The sequence below is a fragment of the Nilaparvata lugens genome, chromosome 8 (assembly GCF_014356525.2).
Source record: "Nilaparvata lugens isolate BPH chromosome 8, ASM1435652v1, whole genome shotgun sequence".
NCBI classification, from domain to species: Eukaryota; Metazoa; Arthropoda; class Insecta; order Hemiptera; family Delphacidae; genus Nilaparvata; species Nilaparvata lugens.
Window position 1 is genome coordinate 11,293,825 of NC_052511.1, and position 19,555 is coordinate 11,313,379.

General features: G+C 32.5%; 1 protein-coding gene across 3 annotated transcripts in view; it reads right to left on the reverse strand.

Moving 5' to 3' along the window:
• Positions 1-307: 307 nt before the first annotated feature.
• The window catches only part of LOC120352627, a 52,980-nt gene continuing 33,732 nt past the window's right edge, over positions 308-19,555 (reverse strand). Inside the window, exon 2 of one of the 3 annotated variants that reach the window (XM_039433904.1) lies at positions 308-430. In XM_039433904.1, coding sequence (XP_039289838.1) covers positions 417-430 — 14 coding nt within the window. In that variant the 3' untranslated portion in view covers positions 308-416. Of the gene's footprint in view, positions 431-6,634; positions 6,740-19,555 lie in introns of those variants that run through there. The other 2 variants (XR_005571976.1, XM_039433903.1) reach the window with 2 other exon arrangements.

The following is a 19,555-nucleotide window of genomic DNA, read 5'->3' on the forward strand; positions in this document are numbered from 1 at the left end:
ATCAACTCTTGGATCAGGATGTGTTTTCAAATATAAGTTAGACTACTCATTCAACCTAGTCCTACTTACAGCGCACCTACAGCCCACAGAAAGTATAGAATCTGGAGTATGTAATTACATTCTCCAACTTTCCATATTATATTCTAACATTCATTATTGGAAGATAACATTTTATGTTATCTAATTACATTCTAGACTCTCTCGTAGCTCATCATACTTAGTTCAGTTGTGTGAAAAAATATCTTCCCACAGAATCAACTGGAATGCAGTGAAGTGGAGACAGGTCGAATAGAGATGTTTGTAAGTTGACATACCTTCACTGGGACGAGCTGTCACCCTGGAACTGCTGCACACGTCATGAGTAGTTTCACCCAAAATCCAGCCGGCACCGACCTCCACTCCACGTGTCTCCACAACTAACTGAGCCAACCTGACAAAAACAAGATTTCTTATCAGTACAGCTCTTTTTTATTCCGCCTCTTGATAACAACAAACAGTAGTAACTTGCAGGTGGAAATTTACAGCCAGTAATTTAGCTTTTATTAAGATTACAAATAAAAAACAACAACGCCAGAAGAAGCATAGTATTTTATTATTTGTGCTGAAGAACTACAAAAAATAAATAGTCTATAATTTTTATACTGTTTCCTTTTTCCAGACGCCATGGAAAAATGTTTTCACGCCCAAGTGGATGATGGGTTCGAACCAGCCCCCGGTTTTTCCGAATTATTACGACTCCTAAAACCAGGTATGGCATCTATAAACCCCGCCCTGCATTACAGTGCAGCTCCACATCAGAATATAAGGATTCCATTTTCTTTTATGGCGAACTGAGGTGCCGTGCATTAGACATTGTAGGATAAGAAAAATAATTTATGACTGCTGCCTCTCATCAGCAGGCATTAATCAGCGTTATAACACTCAGGTTATCGATCATAGATGGACATCGCTCTTAACATACTAAGTTTCATGAAGTTTACTCCATGCAGAATTAAATTTTTCAACTAAATACAACTCGAGATGGAAGAGTTAAGCTGCGTTTACACCAAAGTTATTAACAAAATGTTAATAACTTAATTTTTATAGATTCTATTAGACTAAACGGAACTTGACATACACATATGTTCATCATGTTTACGAAAAGTTATGTTCAATCTAATAGAATCTATAAGGATTAAGTTATTAACATTTTGTTTATAACTTTGGTGTGAACGCAGCTTTACTTACGAAGTTCAAAGAATTTTACTCCATGCAGTAAATTCATTCTACAACTGTATAAATTTGAGATGGGAGAGTTTTTAATACACCAAATAACTATGAATTGAGATATCACAAGTTGTTGTGTAACAATACATGATAAGATAAGATTCTTTATTTCGCAACCAATTTACAACAACAGTACAGCGCACAAAACTAAAAAAAAGATAGCAAACTTTGTATCAAAAGATAGATAGATATCTTACCAGAAAAGAAAATACCTGATAAGCTAGATCTAAAAGATTGATCCAATGTTTTTGATCATCTATTAATGCATCAATGGTTTTGAAGCATCTATAATCATTTGATTATTCCTGACAGCTGGTTACAGCTAATTTCAAATAACAATAATTACATTCGAAATGGTTCCTTATCATGTAATAACATTAGAATACAATTGTTTTGAAGCTCATACCATTCTGTACATGTATTTGATTTGTTACCACATTTTAAGCAGTCCACTTATTATTCTAAATACAAATATTTTTCTCAGGGTGAAATCTGCTCCATCATGACAGTGTTTGGGGGAATTCAATGTATTATGTGGATATTATCATGAATAATTCAATGTGCATATTGTCATAGCCACCTCCAATATATGTATTAGAGGTGGCTATGATCTTGTACAAATAACTGAATATAATAAACTAAACAAAATATTAAATCTTGAATGACTTAGAATACTTGAGAATAAGCCACTCAAACTATATTATTCAATGTTTGAATAAAGTGACAGATTCTGTGTTTTGTTTCAGTTTTTTTCATATCAAATCCTGTTCAGATTTACTCAGAGTTTAGTTCAATGAACTAGCTCAGATCATCATCCCACGTGCTTGAAACTGAAGTGAACCCAAATTTAAAGGGATCGTTGGTTCAAGTTCAAAAAAGGATACATTCAGTGAATGAAGTACCAAAAGTAATAGGAAGTAAACTGTGTAAATAAATACTAGACCTGAACCATGTCTGTACAAATACAATGCATGCTATGAGAACCTGGTGTTTTTCAGCGTACTCCTTTTTCAAAGATGTGCTCAGAAATAGTAAACAAATGATTCTTCTCCCATCAACTTGCAACAAAAAAGGTAATATAATCTTCTAAAGAGACCTATGAAAAACACATGCAACCATTCTCATTTACCTGATTCTACTCCTTAAACACAGACTCTATTATCTACCATTTCCTGTTATCCATTCTTGTTTGCCTTCAGCTTCAGATATTTTTTGTACTACATCTTCTAACTGTTCTCTTTGTAAAGTTACTTCAAAACAACTAAACATAGCCTACTTCTATTTTGAACTTTTCTATTATCCCGTCTTTCACACTTTGTTTTCTTTGTAATTTTTTTCTCAATTGTAACGTCAATGAGCCTATTGTTTGGAACAAAATTATCATATGGATGTTGAAGCGATAAACCAGCTTTTACTCGTATCATATCGAATCAGTTGTATCTGTGAAGATTGGTAAAATGGTTGATACATTATCAATATTTTTTAAAGTTTTCACATTTTTTCTTTGATTTTGTCCTCTATTATAATATTATTACATAACTTGTTATATAAGTTCCCGTGAAATTATTTATATGAAAAAGAACTATTCCATCGGTCCCTGAAAAGTATTGATTCGAATGCTACTCAATAAATTATGAGGTATTAAAATAATAATTATTTATGAGGTTTGTTTTGACGTTCAGCTGCAAACCTTTTTGAGTTGTATTTTTTCATTTAAAGTGATCTCAATGAATGAATTAATAATCCATAAATAGATAAATGGGTTATTTCCTAGCTAGTGTCAATTATTCAATTCGAGAGTGATTGAGAAAAGGTTATTCAATTGTTAATGATTAATTATAACTCAATAATCAGAACTGAGCTGTATGTAACAACCGAGGAGATTTATTAATACTTTCTTGTAGAGAATCGATCACATGTAATTTATGATCCAGAATAGATCAATGTAGTACTATGTTCAATGAAGACATCATCTCATACAACAAAAACCTCGAAAATTATCTAGTTGAAATAAGCAAAAAAATGTGCCAGAAATCACAAAACACAAGTATATCCTTACAAGTTCCCAAAAATAAGGTTTATTTGAATTGATTGGAATAGATACTTGTATTTGTTTTCTTTCATCTTATACTTTTAAAATCTTTAAAGTGTAATATTTATTTTGTTTAAGTTTATCCATCTTTGTAACTCGTATTTTTTTTAACTGGGCACCCGCCGAAAAACCTTCGGGTTTGGCAGGACCCTCAATTGTTTGTATTTTTAATAAAATTTTGATTTGATTTTTTTTTCTCGTGAATGTATACTAGGCCTACTGATTGAGTTGTTCAATAATCAATTAAGTAGTCTAGCCTATTAGCAGAAATAGAATATAGAGCTGCGTTTACACCAAAGTTATTAACAAAATGTTTATTTTTCTGTCCTTATAGATTCTATTAGATTGAACATAACTTATCATACACATGATGTGCATATGTGTTTGTCAAGCTCCGTTTAATCTAATAGAATCTATAAGGACGGAAAATAAACATTTTGTTTGGTGTAAACGCAGCTTAAGTTGTAAATCATATTTTCTCTCTGCTATCAGTTGGAAATTGGTTTCTACTGTGATCAATTCAATTGATTTTTCATCTGTTTATTTGTATTTATTGGCTCACTATAGTTTAGGTTATTCATCTATATTTTGTTTGGTTTAGTAATCCGGGTGCTGAACATACAGAATTTCATAAATTTCAGATTGTCTTCACTTGAAATTATCTACTAATATTCTAGTTACAACTCATTAATGAAGGTTTACTCATGATGCTTTCATTTTGATGAGGTAGGCTACTTATTGTTTGAATCAATAAAGAATAAAGGTGACTACTTTATCATGCATGTTATTCATTGAATCCTTCATTATGCATAAATAATGATAATGCATAGACTATTATAATGAATCCTTCATTATAATCTGCATGAAGTTTCATTATCTTACTAGTATTTATTATTGGTGATAAATATTAAGCTGTTGCCAGTTGAATTGACTCCTCATAGGATGCATGAATTATCTCATCAGTTTCATGAATAATACTTAGATTCAGCTGTTGTCATTGATTCATCATTTGTTTGATTGGTTCATTGTACATTCCTTAGACGTTATCAGTATAATGACCGATGAAATTTCATTGCTTGGGGATTTTCTAAACTAAATAATGAAAACACTCAACCAATTTTTAATTACTGTGAATATTGCTAGATAGAGATTGAAGTGTTAGCAAAGATTTGAAGTGACCTAGAATTTGAATACTTATGAACATTCATGGATCCAAGTGATCAATAATATTCATGTTATCTAAAAACTAGGGAGGGTACAATATTTATAACGAAAAGATTGAGTAATTCTGTTTAAAATAGCATGAATAATCATGTGAGGCTCATGAGTTGTTTAATATTTCTTTAATAGGCTACGATATTGGGTAGTTTCTTATCATTCCGGCTCAAGGATAAGTCATGGTGAGCTGACTAAAAAAAATTTCATGAGACTTTCACATCTCCTTCAACAGAGCAAATTTTTCTTCTGAAGGCTAATTTGAGTAACTTGGAACATGTATTTAAGCTGATACTGAATACTACTAATCCATAAACTACTACAACTATACTCCATAAACCCTTATAGGCCATTGTGTGTTAAGAGGCTCTAATCATAAGGAAACTGATAATTCTGCTAGCCTATCACTATCGAAAAAACTTCACATGCTTGTGAGTGTGAAGGCTATAATATGCAGCAATGATAATATTAATGATTGTAATATTCAACAATAAACGTTCCACTCAATCAAAAAGCAAACACACTATGCTATTCTAATACCGTTCATTGATTATCTCCAATTCTTCTAGTTTCAAGCAACTGCAGTAATTGACTTATTCCTCAAATCCTCAACTAGGCCATACAAATTATCATTTAGAAACCTAATAGAGAGCCCACATTATATAAACCTTATTCTCATTTGTGTATACGTAGACCTTATATTTCCAACGGTGTATCATATATTATTTCATTGTTGTAGTTTGGAGACTGTGTGCCAGTTGCACAAAGGTCTGTTGAATTTTCACCGTGATTAATTCCATGAGAACCGATCAGACAAGCATTTTTCAGAATAGTCTTTTCTGATTGGTTCTCATGGATTTAATAATGATTAAAATAAAATCTAACAGGCTTTTGTGAAACCCGGCTTGTGTATCTTAACAAAGATACACTGTGTCCAAACTACAACAATGTTATTATACAGTATTTCGTCATGGAAAACAGCAAAAAATTCAATATCAAGGAACAGTTTTGGGCTTTGATATGTTGTTCCTTCCTAATCATTCATATTGAGAATGAATATATCAATGTATTACCGTAAAACCGGCTAACTTGGGACAGTTTAACCCCTCCCTCCAATTCCAAGTTACCAGCTGTCTGTGCAACTCAGTCCGACTTCTGGCATTGTGGATTTGTTGGGAACACATCATTGAAAATATCCAATAACGTTTGAACAACAGATCAACAGCTAAGATACTTTTTTAACAGTCATAATAATCTACTATCTCTAACCTAGAAATTGAGCCTTCAATAACTCTATTGTGAACACTCAATTATTACACACAATTATTTTATCAATTATTCAATTATTCGACTATTATTGGTATTTTTTCTATGAATATGAAACATATTATTAAAAAATCTAATGTTCCAAGCTAACCTTCAACCATTCAATTGTCTCATTTTAGGCAAATCATATTGGTGTCCCAAGTTACCCCCAGCCTCTGCGGGTAACTTGGGACACCATATTTTTTTTTTTTTTCAGAACAGGTTGGAAAAATAATGTAATTGAATGGATGTATATTTGAAGTATTATTAGGGACCTGATGTTTGAACACAGGAGACAATAAACTATTAAAATATTAAAATGATAAGGAAATTGAATTTCAAGTCAAAGTTGAAACTGTCCCAAGTTAGCCGGTTTGACGGTAATAAATAAATTTTCTTCCCCTTGAAATAATACATCACAGTAACAAAATCCTTGATCAACTCTTAGATCAGGATGCATTTTTAAATATAAGTTAGACTACTCATTCAACCTAGTCCTACATACAGCACACCTGCAGCCCACAGAAAGTATAGAATCTGGAGTATGTAATTACATTCTCCAACTTTCCATATTATATTCTAACATTCATTATTAGATGATAACATTCTATGTTATCTAATTACATTCTAGACTCTCTTGTAGTCATCATACTTGGATTTGTTATTTGAAAAAATATCTTCCCACAGAATCAACTGGAATGCAAGGAAGTGTAGACAGGTCGAATAGAGATGTTTGTAAGTTGACATACCTGTACTGGACGAGCCGTCACCCTGGAGCTGCAAACGTCATGAGTAGTTTCACCCAAAATCCAGCCGGCACCGACCTCCACTCCACGTGTCTCCACACTAACTGAAGCCAACCTGACAAAAACAAGATTTCTTATCAGTACAGCTTTTTTTATTCCGCCTCTTGATAACAACAAACAGTAGTAACTTGCAGGTGGAAATTTACAGCCAGTAATTAGCTTTTATTAAGATTACAAATAAAAAAAACAACAACGCAGAAGAAGCATAGTATTTTATTATTTGTGCTGAAGAACTACAAAAAATAAATAGTCTATAATTTTTATACTGTTTCCTTTTTTCCAGACGCCTCTGCGCCATGGAAAAATGTTTTCACGCCCAAGTGGATGATGGGTTCGAACCAGCCCGGTTTTTCCGAATTATTACGACTCCTAAAACCAGGTATGGCATCTATAAACCCCGCCCTGGCATACAGTGCAGCTCCACATCAGAATATAAGGATTCCATTTTCTTTTATGGCGAACTGAGGTGCCGTGCATTAGACATTGTAGGATAAAAAAAATAATTTATGACTGCTGCCTCTCATCAGCAAGCATTAATCAGCGATATCACTCAGGTTATCGATCATAGATGGATACCGCTCTAACATACTAAGTTTCATGAAGTTTACTCCATGCAGAATCAAATTTTTCAACTAAATACAACTCGAGATGGAAGAGTAAGCTGCGTTTACACCAAAGTTATTACACAAAATGTTAATAACTCAATTTTTATAGATTCTATTAGACTGAACGAAACTTGACATACACATAATATGTTCATCATGTTTACGAATAGTTATGTTTTACTAGATCAACAATACCATGAAGAATCCAACCTCCAAATCTCATTGATTTATCTCTTACCGAATTTGAAATGTTCTGTCCCGAAAATTCAAACTTCAGGCGCTCATAACTCAAAAAGTAATGATCGAAAAAAAATGTTTTCCTGAGAAAACTTTTTCATGTTGATAGCTTAATGATATATGAATCGAAAAACTATGAAAAATATCACGAGTAGAAAGTTCATTTTTAGCCTTTGCACAGCCTTAATGAGACTCAGAACGGTCACGTTAAAAACAGAGCTCAAGATTTATTGAAGAATATCTCGAGGAGAAATCATTCGAACCTACTGCTTTACTCTCGACTAGGTAAACAAACTGAAATATGTAAATGTAATTCATGTAAGAGTAGGGATAAAATTCAACTGAAACAGTTCTCCTTGTGATGAATAGAATAAAATTATCATGACCTGGATTCGATTCAAAGGCTCAGCCTTAATCAACAGCAGGAATTTTACATACAAATAGCTGAATTTCATTTGAAAAACCCTATAAAATATATTAGTGATTGGGAAATCTAGAGTTCATTAGAAATTTATTAGCTTAAAGACTCTTATACACCGTACATCAATGAGAATGAGAATGAGAATGTACTCAATTGAAGAGTTCAAGATATTATATTCAAGGTACTTGAAGAAGAAAATGGTATAATAATGCAATTAGAATCATTTCAGGTCATGATAAAGGAATTATGTTTCGAAAACAATATTGAAAAGAATCAAAAGCCACTAGATATGAAAAAACACTATCTCTCTGCATCAAAACAAGTAACAAGGAAGTTTAAAACTTCAGTATTATTAGTATCAGTATATCAATATTTGCTACAGTATCTGAAATACGCAACTCATAGAGATATTAAGGAAATTCAAACTTCAGTACTATTAGTATCGGTACATCAATTTACTACAATATTTGGAATACTCATCTCATAGAGATATTAGTTATTAATATATTAAGCTGGATTCGCACAAAACAGTGAACAGTGAAAACATGATTTCCTTGAATTCTAATTGAACTATTCGCATTCAGCTCAGTAGAACGAATATAAATAATCTCATTATATTAAATTTATGGGAATTATGTTTTCACTGTTTACTGTCCCACATGTGTGCGAATCCAACTACAAGAATCAAATTTATACTCTCTAAATAATGAGCAACCTAATTATCGATATGGCAATCTCTACACATATATAGCGTATGGCATTTTGACACATTCACCTCTCAAATATGAATTATGTCCTCGATTATAATAATTGATTGTCATTAAATTAAAAAAGTCAAAATATAAAACTATGGACATGGAGAGAACCAGGATCTCTACAATATTGGTATCATCAGGCAATTACTTCTATTGGAATCTGGATTGTATTTATATAAAAAAATCAATTATGAAATCGTATCAAAGCCGAACAAGAGAATCACATTATCTTGATCAAATATATAATCCTTTCAGAGCTTTATGTTGGACAAAATGTCTCACATAACTGCTATCAATCAAGTAGCTATCAATAATCATTATTGAATGAAATTCAACTACGGAGATCGATTCAGTCTTAGATGTTGAGGCCATATAATTTTTTCAGAGCTTTATTTTGGACAAAATGTCTCACATAACTGCTATTAATCAAGTAGCTAACAATAATCATTATTGAATGAAATTCAACTACGGAAATCGATTCAATCTCAGATTAAAAGGCCCGGTTTCACAAAAGCCGGTTGAATTTTTATCCTGATTAATTTCACGTGAACTAATCAGAGAAGATTATTCCAAAAAGACGGTTCTCTGATTGGTTCACGTGGAATTAATCAGGATTAAAATTTTACTGGCTTTTGTGCAACTGGCGCTGAGAGTTATGGTTTTGAATAGTTGGTTAGTTACTGGGTAACTTAGAATCTCACATTAGCACTTTAGCATCAATTCAACATGAAATCTAACTCCAAGAGGGCTATTCCATCGGAAAGTCTATTCATATTTTATTTTATAATTGATTTGCATTTCCTCAATGGAAACTATTTGATTAACAAGATCATCAGATTATTTTTAGTAAATTGAATAACTATCTTAAAAATTGATATTCTCAGTAATTTTTGTTTTACTAGATCAACAATACCACGATGAATCTATCCTCTAAATCTCATGGATTTATCTCTTACCGAATTTGAAATGTTCTGTCCCAAAATTTTAAACTTTGGGCGCTCATATCTCAAAAAGTAGTGATCGGAAAAATATTTTCCTGAGGAATTTTTTCTATTTTGATAGCTTAATGATATAAGAATCAAAAAACTCTGAAAAATATCACGAGTAGAAAGTTTATTTTTAGCCTTTACATAGCCTTAACAACCGCCCCATAGAAAAATCGAGTATAGAATTGAAGTCTCCCAACTCACTGTTGTTCATAAGAAAGGTGAAAAAATTGTTCCAAAGACTCAAATTATTTGTGGTTTGAATATTGAGCAAAAACATCCTCATATCAATCTATTCTATGATGCTTGATGAGCGGCCACCAGCCAACCAGCCATATTTATCCCAACTGTATGTTGGAGTCTTCACAGCAACCCTCGTTTGGCGATGCTCACGATATCTGACGGCAGAACCCTGAACTACAGTGGAATGCCGTTATGTTTGGGTGGAGGGGACCGTTTCTAATACACTCACTAATCGATTCACCACAATCTCTGTATATTTCTTCTGTGATTTCCTATTGAAATATAAAATTATCTACTGAAACAATAGAGACGTTAATGGGAGAATTACATCCTTGAATGAGTTCAAAAGTTCAAATTTTTATTGATTCAATCTATCGACGACGATATATTACCTTGATATATAATTAATTCATCAGACATCACCTTCAGATATTTTTTGGGGGAATTTGTCGTGGAAACAATCAATATTCATCATTGATAATATGAGTTGAATAGAGATGTTTATTACAAGAGCTGAATAGCTGATGAATACTGTACTTGTAGCCTACCAGTCTAATAGAATTTGATCAGTTGATTTGACAAAATTATATTCTGTAATAGTTTGTCAATATATCGATGGAGCGATTTCTTTCAATTAGAATTCAAAACTTATAGCATTGTCTCTTACGTTCAAGCTTTTCCATGGATAGGAGTGTGTTTGATTCAAAATTTGCTAGTGAGACACTCATGGGTTTAGAACTTGTAATTATTAATCTTTTTTGAATGTAATCCTATTATGTTGAGCAAGCAATTTCTGTATTTTTATATCTGGTTATTATAGTATATGTATATCTGGATATTTATGTTCAACGGATCTCGAAAACGGCTCTAACGATTTTCACGAAATTTGGAACATAGTAGGTTTATGATATAAAAATTTGATTGCACTAGGTCTCATCCTTGGGAAAACTCGCTAAACGACATTAAAAGGATAATTCATCCTTGGCTGAAGCAGCTGTGGATAGTAAAAAAGTGAGTGAGCGAGTGAGTATGTGAAAAATCAAAATATCGCATCCCCGAAATTCATAAGATGACATATAGCCAGCTGTGAAATATAAACACGATCATTTTAGAGAATTGTGTCTGTTTATCAATAAATAAAAATAACGAGCGAAGCTCGGTGCCCCGATATTATGATGGAAAGTCATAGTAGAACAGTAGACGAGCTAATCAAGGTTTTGGGAAATGAGTTGATCAGATGTTTCACAGTTTCAAGGATCAGCGAGAACCAGACATGAACCGGCGTAGTTATTACGAAATTGAAAGAAATTACCAAGTTATAGACAGTGTTAGGCTAAGCCATCTCTTCCATTCGATTGTATATCATTGTTAGATTTGATAATGAAGTCATTGTCACTTTTAAGTCATAGCTCACAGTCTATAGTCATTATACCATTCATGATAGCAGCGACACTAGCGGATATATTATAAACTACAGGCTAGGTTTTCAGGTGGATTGAAAATCACAGAGTGGATATACGAAGACCAGTGCTAGACAGCAGTAGTGTGAAGAGACCATTTGAACACCAATGTTTGATCAATTTAGTATTGTAATATTAAGTGATCAATCTGTTGAACTAGTTGAACTACAGTAAACCAAATTAAAATGATGCAATGAGACTCCTAAAACATTACAATGATTTTGCATTCACTAATATGGAGTCAATAACTTCTTGATTTTACTCACATTGAAAACTGCTGGTTTACACACAACGATGCGTAAGTTTTCCAGTGATAAAACAACACTTATCAATCAGTCACCAAGTTACAACGTCACTACTCGATTACGTCACAATGAACAATGACCACAGGTCACAATGAACAATGACTAAACGTCACAATGAACAATGACCACACGTCACAATGAACAATGACTAAACGTCACAATGAACAATGACTAAACGTCATATGAACAATGACCACACGTCACAATAGACAATTAATAAACGCCACAATGAACAATGACCACATTTCTGACACTGAAGAACAGCATCCTCTTGGACTTATTCCACAACCGTGTCAAACCTCCGACTAGAATGATATCGTTCCTTGGACTTGGCAATAATATGTATATGACTTGGAGACAAGCCGGATACTGTAACAGGGGTGGAAGGGAGAGATTCCGTTTAGTACTTTCCAGAGTGAGAGGGAACGACGAGGGAAGCCCGAATAATGGAAATAAAAAGCACGATGAGGTTATTATCTTTGAAATAAAAAATGAAGCGGGACCAGAGGAAATCAAAAAGTTTCTTTGATTGGTCGTTGAGCTGTTCTGTGTTTTGTGGGGAGATTCACTTGAATCGGTGTACTGTAAAACTTTTATTTAAGTTATATTGTGCTTTTAACACGCTTCAAGCCAATCCAGCTTTGTAGATGGTCGTTGTTTTGGCAGCACTGCTTGTGCGCTTCTGGTTATACTCGAATTTATGTTGGTGTTATCCTCGTCTCAACTCTTATCTACATCTCGAAATTATTACTCTTTCTCTTAAAATCCCTCTCACATTGCAGCCGTAGTTTATCCTTCTCTAGGTTTAGTAATTACTACGTCTTCTGTTCACTCACTATAGCATATCACTACTAGCATTTTCTCCAATCATCAAAATCTGAAAGTTTAGTTATGAAACCCACAAATCAACTATCATATCACTAGCTATGATAACTGGCAAAAAAAATATGTCTCATTGGATTATGAATCAATTGCACTCATTTTGTGAATACATTCTCAAATCACCAATGAATTGACAAAAAAATCATCTTGTTATGAAATTGAGTTCCATACAATCATATAAAACAACGATCAATCTTTGTTCTTTTCTTGTATATTCGAAATCATTCAATAACCATCTTATAATTTCTTTCCTGTATCAATATTCTAATTGGATTGAGGCTGATCTTAAGTTCTTAAATTGAATACAAAATCCTTCTCATAAAAACTTCTTATAGAATCGCCGCAAGTGATGAATATCTCCACAAAGAATCCCATTCTCTTCTCATTTTCCAAGTCCCATCTTCACTTATTTTATATTAGTATACTAATCTACTTTGTGAAAAAAGTTAAGCACTGCAAATTTTGTGAAGTGAGCAACTACAAGACTTAACCTATTTCAGACCATGTATAACCTTATCTAAATTGGGGAGAGGAATAAGTTACCTTATTTTTTCTCTCCCTATAATTTTGATGATGTACTTATTGTATGAATCAATCAAAAAATAATAAAGAATAATATTTTATATTTTCCAAAGCAAGCTTCATCGTTAATTTGAAGTTCAGCTTCTTCTACCAAACTAGCCATCTCCAAATTTTAATAAATTCCGAATATTATTTATTTATTTATAATTTTTACAAAGTAGCACTGATTGGGAGAGAAAAACTAAGGACTTGTAACATTTTTCTCCCAAATTTAGATAACATTTTAAAAAGTCCGAGATAGGGTTATGGTTTCACTTTTCTGAAATTTAGTCCATTTTCACTAAAAACAACGAAAACTGAGAATTTCAAATTTTATGGTTGAAAACAGAGTAAAAAACAAAAATATCACACTCAAATCACCATTAATTGGAACATTTTTGCGTAATATCCACTATCTAACTTATTTATATCGCCAATTTTCTAGACTTCATCTTGATGGGAGAATGAATGCAACCTATTTCCACTTACTCTTATTCAAAAGGAATTAATATATTATATTATATAATGTACTACCTCAACGAGTTGACGAGAATCGACAACAGTGGAGAGAACATGTTGAGAGAATGGGAAATGGGAGAATCCCCAAAGCTGTCATTGCTTACAAGCCAGAAGGGAGAAGGAGTATTGGCAGACCAAGAAAAAGGTGGGAGAATGTTTGAAGGCGGAACAGGTATTAATTCCTACCCCTGTAAGAAGACGACGACGACAATAATGTACTACAAATTTAATGATTGATTCAAATTGCTAGGCTTCTGACTCCTGCAAAACTATTGGCAAAAATCATCATGTCAATCAATCTTAAAACTCTCAACTCAGTCAAATTTGAATTTGTGGAGGTTAATTGGAAATGAAATAAGAAAATCTATATTAGGCGGAGTTAGGACTCAATTCCTAGTATTTATCATGACTACTAAAAACTTTCATTAATAACTTCAAAGGGATGATCAAACAAATATGGAGGAGTCTGGTGAATGAAGTGAAATAATTGCTTGTTATGGGCTTATTCAATGCTCTATGACAAGTACGACTTCAGCTTTGGCTGTATGCCAATATGCCTCCAAGATGAATTAAACTGCAGGATGCTCTATGGGAATTACATACAGCTGGTTGTTTCAGATGCTGCCTACAAGCTCTCCCTCTTACTCGGTCGCACTCTCTCACTCTCTCACTCACTCTCCCACCACTCTTCTAGCTCACTCTTTCTCATTCTCTTCAAGTCTCGCTATCTCTCCCTCAATTACTAATTAGTACATCAATTTACTGCTGTCTACATAACATTTCATTTATCTAGCAGAAACTCTTAAGTGGACTTCTCCAATAGCAATTTTCAAAGAATTGGAATATTAATATATAGAATATTACAAAGAATATTATATTAATGAGAGAATACCATGAAACAGCAATTGTTAGAGCTCGAAATATCAGTGGAAAAAAAATTCAAGAAGAAATAAGATACAATCTAATTCATGAACTGGACAAGAGGAATAACATCAATATCACAGAAGAAATATCGAAAATTTAATGATGACACGGAACTGATCAAATAAATCTTAAATGAATTGAAAGATAAGTGCACTATTTTAACTAAAGCAGATAAAGGAAATACAGCAGTATATTGATAATATTTATTAATGTAGAACCATCAAATGATTTCCGCTACAATATGTGCTGATATTGAAAAGGAAATGTATCATCATCAATATAAATCAGACACAAATAATGAAGGACAATTGAGACAATAAAAACAATTAATTGAATCAATTTTTTGGAATATTGTTGTAGAAGAATTAATTTTATCACCAGTGAATAAATAATTCTGAGTCACTGGGCTAATTATAATGCTAATAATTATAATCATCATGAATGCAATAACTGATAGATGATTGATATGATTCAAATGATTGATGATTGGTCATATCTAGTTAGATATGAAATACCTTGAAGAACTATGTAACTGTGTATATGAATACAGAGGAATATTAGAAGATGGAAAATAGCTGGGATGAAAATCGATGGACCATGAAATCGTTTGATCAACATGCTTCAGGAGATGCCATCAGGCTCGGTTCCATGGGAAATTATTCTTGTTCAGTAGTGTCCACAATGTTCATCAGTTTTCAATTTTGAAAAATTGTATAGTTGATATCAGCGATTCTCAGGCTCGGTTGCACAAAGGCAGTTGAATTTTTATTGTGATAAAATGTCTCGTGAACCAATCAGAGAAGCTTTCTTATCAAAAAGTATTTTCTGATTAATTTCTCTTGGAATTTAATCACGATTAAATTCAACCGGCTCTTGTGCAACCAGGCCTTATCTCCCCAGTTCTTACGAAAAAGCTAGTTGCCTCTAGCTATTTGATTACTAGCTAATTCATCAGTTGTGAATTATTAGCTATTGCGAAAGTCTCCAGGGTATTTGGTATAAAATTTAATTCATATATCAATAATATATGTGTGAATTATAATAATATGTGAATTATTAGCTATTGCAAAAGTCTCCAGGGTTTTTGGTATGAAATTAAATTCATATATTCAATAATATATGTGTGAATTATAATAATAATATGTGAATTATTAGCTATTGCAAAAGTCTCCAGGGTATTTGGTATGAAATTAAATTCATATATTCAATAAATAATTGATGGGAATCAATTACTGAATCAAATCGACTCCATAATCGAAACCCCTGATTAATCGAAACAATTAGGGTTACTGGTTTTGGTTGCTACATCATTATTATAATCTCTAGTGAGCTTGAAGCTTAAAAATTGAACAGTAGAGAATATAGTGCGTGAATGTGGGTTAGCTCTACGATAGGCTTTCAGCTGTTGACCAATAAACGTTTACCTCTACTGTCATTGGTCGAGACTAGACATACCCAAGTATTCCAGATATGTTCAAGAGAATTGTCAAACCATAGCCACCTCTAATACAAGGCCCCGGCCTACGATATTGCAACGTCGCAGTGTAGGCCTGGAATCGAATACATGATTGGTGAAAAAGATCAGCTGGTATTTTTCAATCTTTTATACCAATCATGTTTTCGATTATAGGCCTACACTGCGACGTTGCAATATCGTAGGCCGGGGCCTTGTATTAGAGTTGGCTTGGTCAAACAGATAAAATGAAGAGAAAGTCCATAGGTAGAAAAACCAAAATTATAATAAAAGAAAGAATGGAAAATAAGAAATTTCGTATTTCGAAACAAATAAACTCAAAAATACAAGAACTACAACAAAAGTATAGAACTGATATGTAGCAATACTTGGGCGTGTCTAGTATCGGTCAATGAGAGGAGAGCTTAACGTTCATTGGTCAACGATTGATAGCCAAGCGTAGAACTTCACCCAATGGCCAATTCGGCCAATGATAATGAATAGATCTTAGCCTCCATTGGTTAACTCATTGGTCATGTTCATGTGGAATTGAAATTGAGTAAAGAATATTTGAAAAAGGCTACTTGATTTGTTAATTAATGAAAAAATCCCATAGTAAACAATCGTAGTGCATCACTGACACTACATTATTATATTCTGTTGCTGAACGTTGAAGCCTTCAATTCAATAGAGCTGATGAAAAATTAATAGAGAAATAGTGGTTTTGACAATATCAAGTCGTTTCCATCCAATAGGGATATCCACTACAACATCACCTTCACAACTACACAGAAAACCAATTAGTAGAAGATAGTATCACAGAGAGAAGATAGTATCTTATGCCACCTTCCCTCTATGATAAATGAGTATATTTAAGGTATTTCAGATACATCTATGATTGTTCATTGTTCTATGTGGAATCGAAATTGAGTAATAGAGTATTTAAAAAAGGCTACTTGATTTGTTGATTGTTCAAAAAAAATTCCATAGTACCCTTTCGTTTTGAAAACTTCATAACACAACAATAATTATTTTCGGCATTTCCAAGGAATTTTTTCCTTCAGTTATTAACATTGAGTAATATTCATTACCAAATTTGGGAATTGATTTTCTTATTGCAGATATTACTAATATGATTGTGCGTGGATGATTGAAAAATGAGAAAAAGCATCCACGCTTACCGGCAGGAATCTAACCCACGACCAGGTAGCGATAGCAGACTGACGGGTGCAACCTCTTAGTCCACTCGACTTATCTGGCCAGCTATATGCCAGATTGACTTATAAATAAATCGAGAAGTAAACTATGAAAGGTATGAATTAATTCATCAAAAAAAACTTTCATGTAAGTTACAAGCTTCATAAAATAAAAAATTGAAAACAGATTGTTAAATTTAATAACAAGTGAATAAGGAATAAAGAATAATTTGAATTTGAATAAAGAATTTGAATTTCATAATCCCATCAATTTATGGTACAATATTATCATGGAGAAAGCATGAAACTGCATTCTCGTATGTACTTTCTCAATTATTGAATAATTGTGTAATCCAGGTAGCCTACATTACTCCTGCAATTAAAAGCTTTTAATTACATTGCAATACTATATCCATATAGCTCAGTCTGTGCTATTTATAATTAGAATTGACGTGTAATGCAATTTGCCTAACCTACTCCTGATTACCGAAGATAGTACAAAAATCTATAATGAGGTCCATGTTATAATGGCAGTGAATGAAGATAGGAAAACAGCGTGCCGATTGTCTGCCTCAATTAATTATTCCTCTACATTGTTAAACGGATTTGGTAACGTTGTTGAGCTTGGAAGAGATAGCGCTATCTGCTTTACGGGATGATAGACAAGGATAGCAACACCAATGTTAATCAAATAATACTGTCACTATGGAAAGTTGTATTGTTTTCTGTCATATCTATAATAAATTATCTACTTTATGGGCTTATTCATATTGTTTAGACATTCTGAAATATAATTTATCCATTTGAGGATGGTTTCTTTTGTAATGAACATGTGTAAAAAGTATGAATAAAATGGGAAAATAACCAGCCAAGTACAGTATGACTACGTTATAAAAATTCATCTCATTACTATTGTGGGGAAATGATAGATTCATAATAATAATAACTTTGGAAAGATCTGAGAATTTCTTATTTTTGAAATTGATTTTAAGAGAAAAATGTCTATTCTTTCACCAGAGATTGATTCTCTCAAAACTCCACGAGTTGTATAATTTACAAAAATGATGAAATACTATATTCTTTAAAATTTTTAGTTACATTGTTATCAAAAAATTTCAATTCATGGAAAAATAAGATGTGAAGCAGTCTTGATTATTTTTTATTTCAAGACTGATAAGCCTCATAGTGTTACAGTAGAGTAGAGAGAAGAGAATAATCTTCGGACAGTAACTTGATAAAAGTGAAGGTGGTAATCAGTCAAAGCAATGTAAAATAATTAATTGCAAACATGTAACATATCTTGATAACATCTGTTAGGAAATGATGTAGCACTCAAATATTTTCAATTAATTTTTTTTAAATGGGTGGATAAGAGATGAATAGCTCACTTGAAGGATGTAGAACTCTCTGGAACTGCATATTATATCTGAGACATGTATCTCATGATTGACTGAGACTACGTTGATAGGATTGACTTAATAATTTGCAAAATTCATGACGTGATTATTGAGAGACTTGTTTCTATGAATAAGATGAGTAAATTCTACAGAACATACTGCTTACAATAAGATTAATCAATCGCTAGTCACCATTTACATGGAATAATTCCATCACAAAATTCAAAAACTTAGGCAGATTATTTGTAAGATTGTTTGTAATAGACATGGTTTATATCTGAGTGGAAAACGTGAAATGTAAAAAAGTAAAAATATAAATTGGTTATTTGCAATAAGTGAATCCATCTGACAAAAAGGTGTTCACAAAGGGAAGCAGATTTTTTTCGAAAGGTTTCTTATTCTTGATAATCAGGCTACGTCTAAATAATCAGGCTAACTCAATGGAATCAAAATGATTCAAATTCAAATTTACTTATTTCCATCTTCATACAACATGCACGATACAGTATAATAAAAATTAACTATTCTAATACACAGCATGAACCATTTAATGAAAATGAAAATTTCCTCCAGCAAATAAAGTAAAACTTGCTCGAATCTTATTGTAATGTAATCTCTCTGATGATAGAGAAGGAACCTTTAAGTCTATTCTAACTTTGTAGTCTAAATTTAAGACACTTGTAACTTCAAGTCAATATATTCCAGAAACCTTGACATCTTGAACAATTAATAATATTACTCATGATGTTTATTTATTTATTTTATTTATTCATTTATTTAATCATTCAAAATTACACAACTTACAGAAAAGTACCACAGACTTGTGGTTATATATAGTTGAATGTTGCTATAAGATTGTCTATCTTTCTCACAGTAGAATCGTATATTGTATATTAGGGAAAGGAGTAATATCAAAGTGGTATTTCA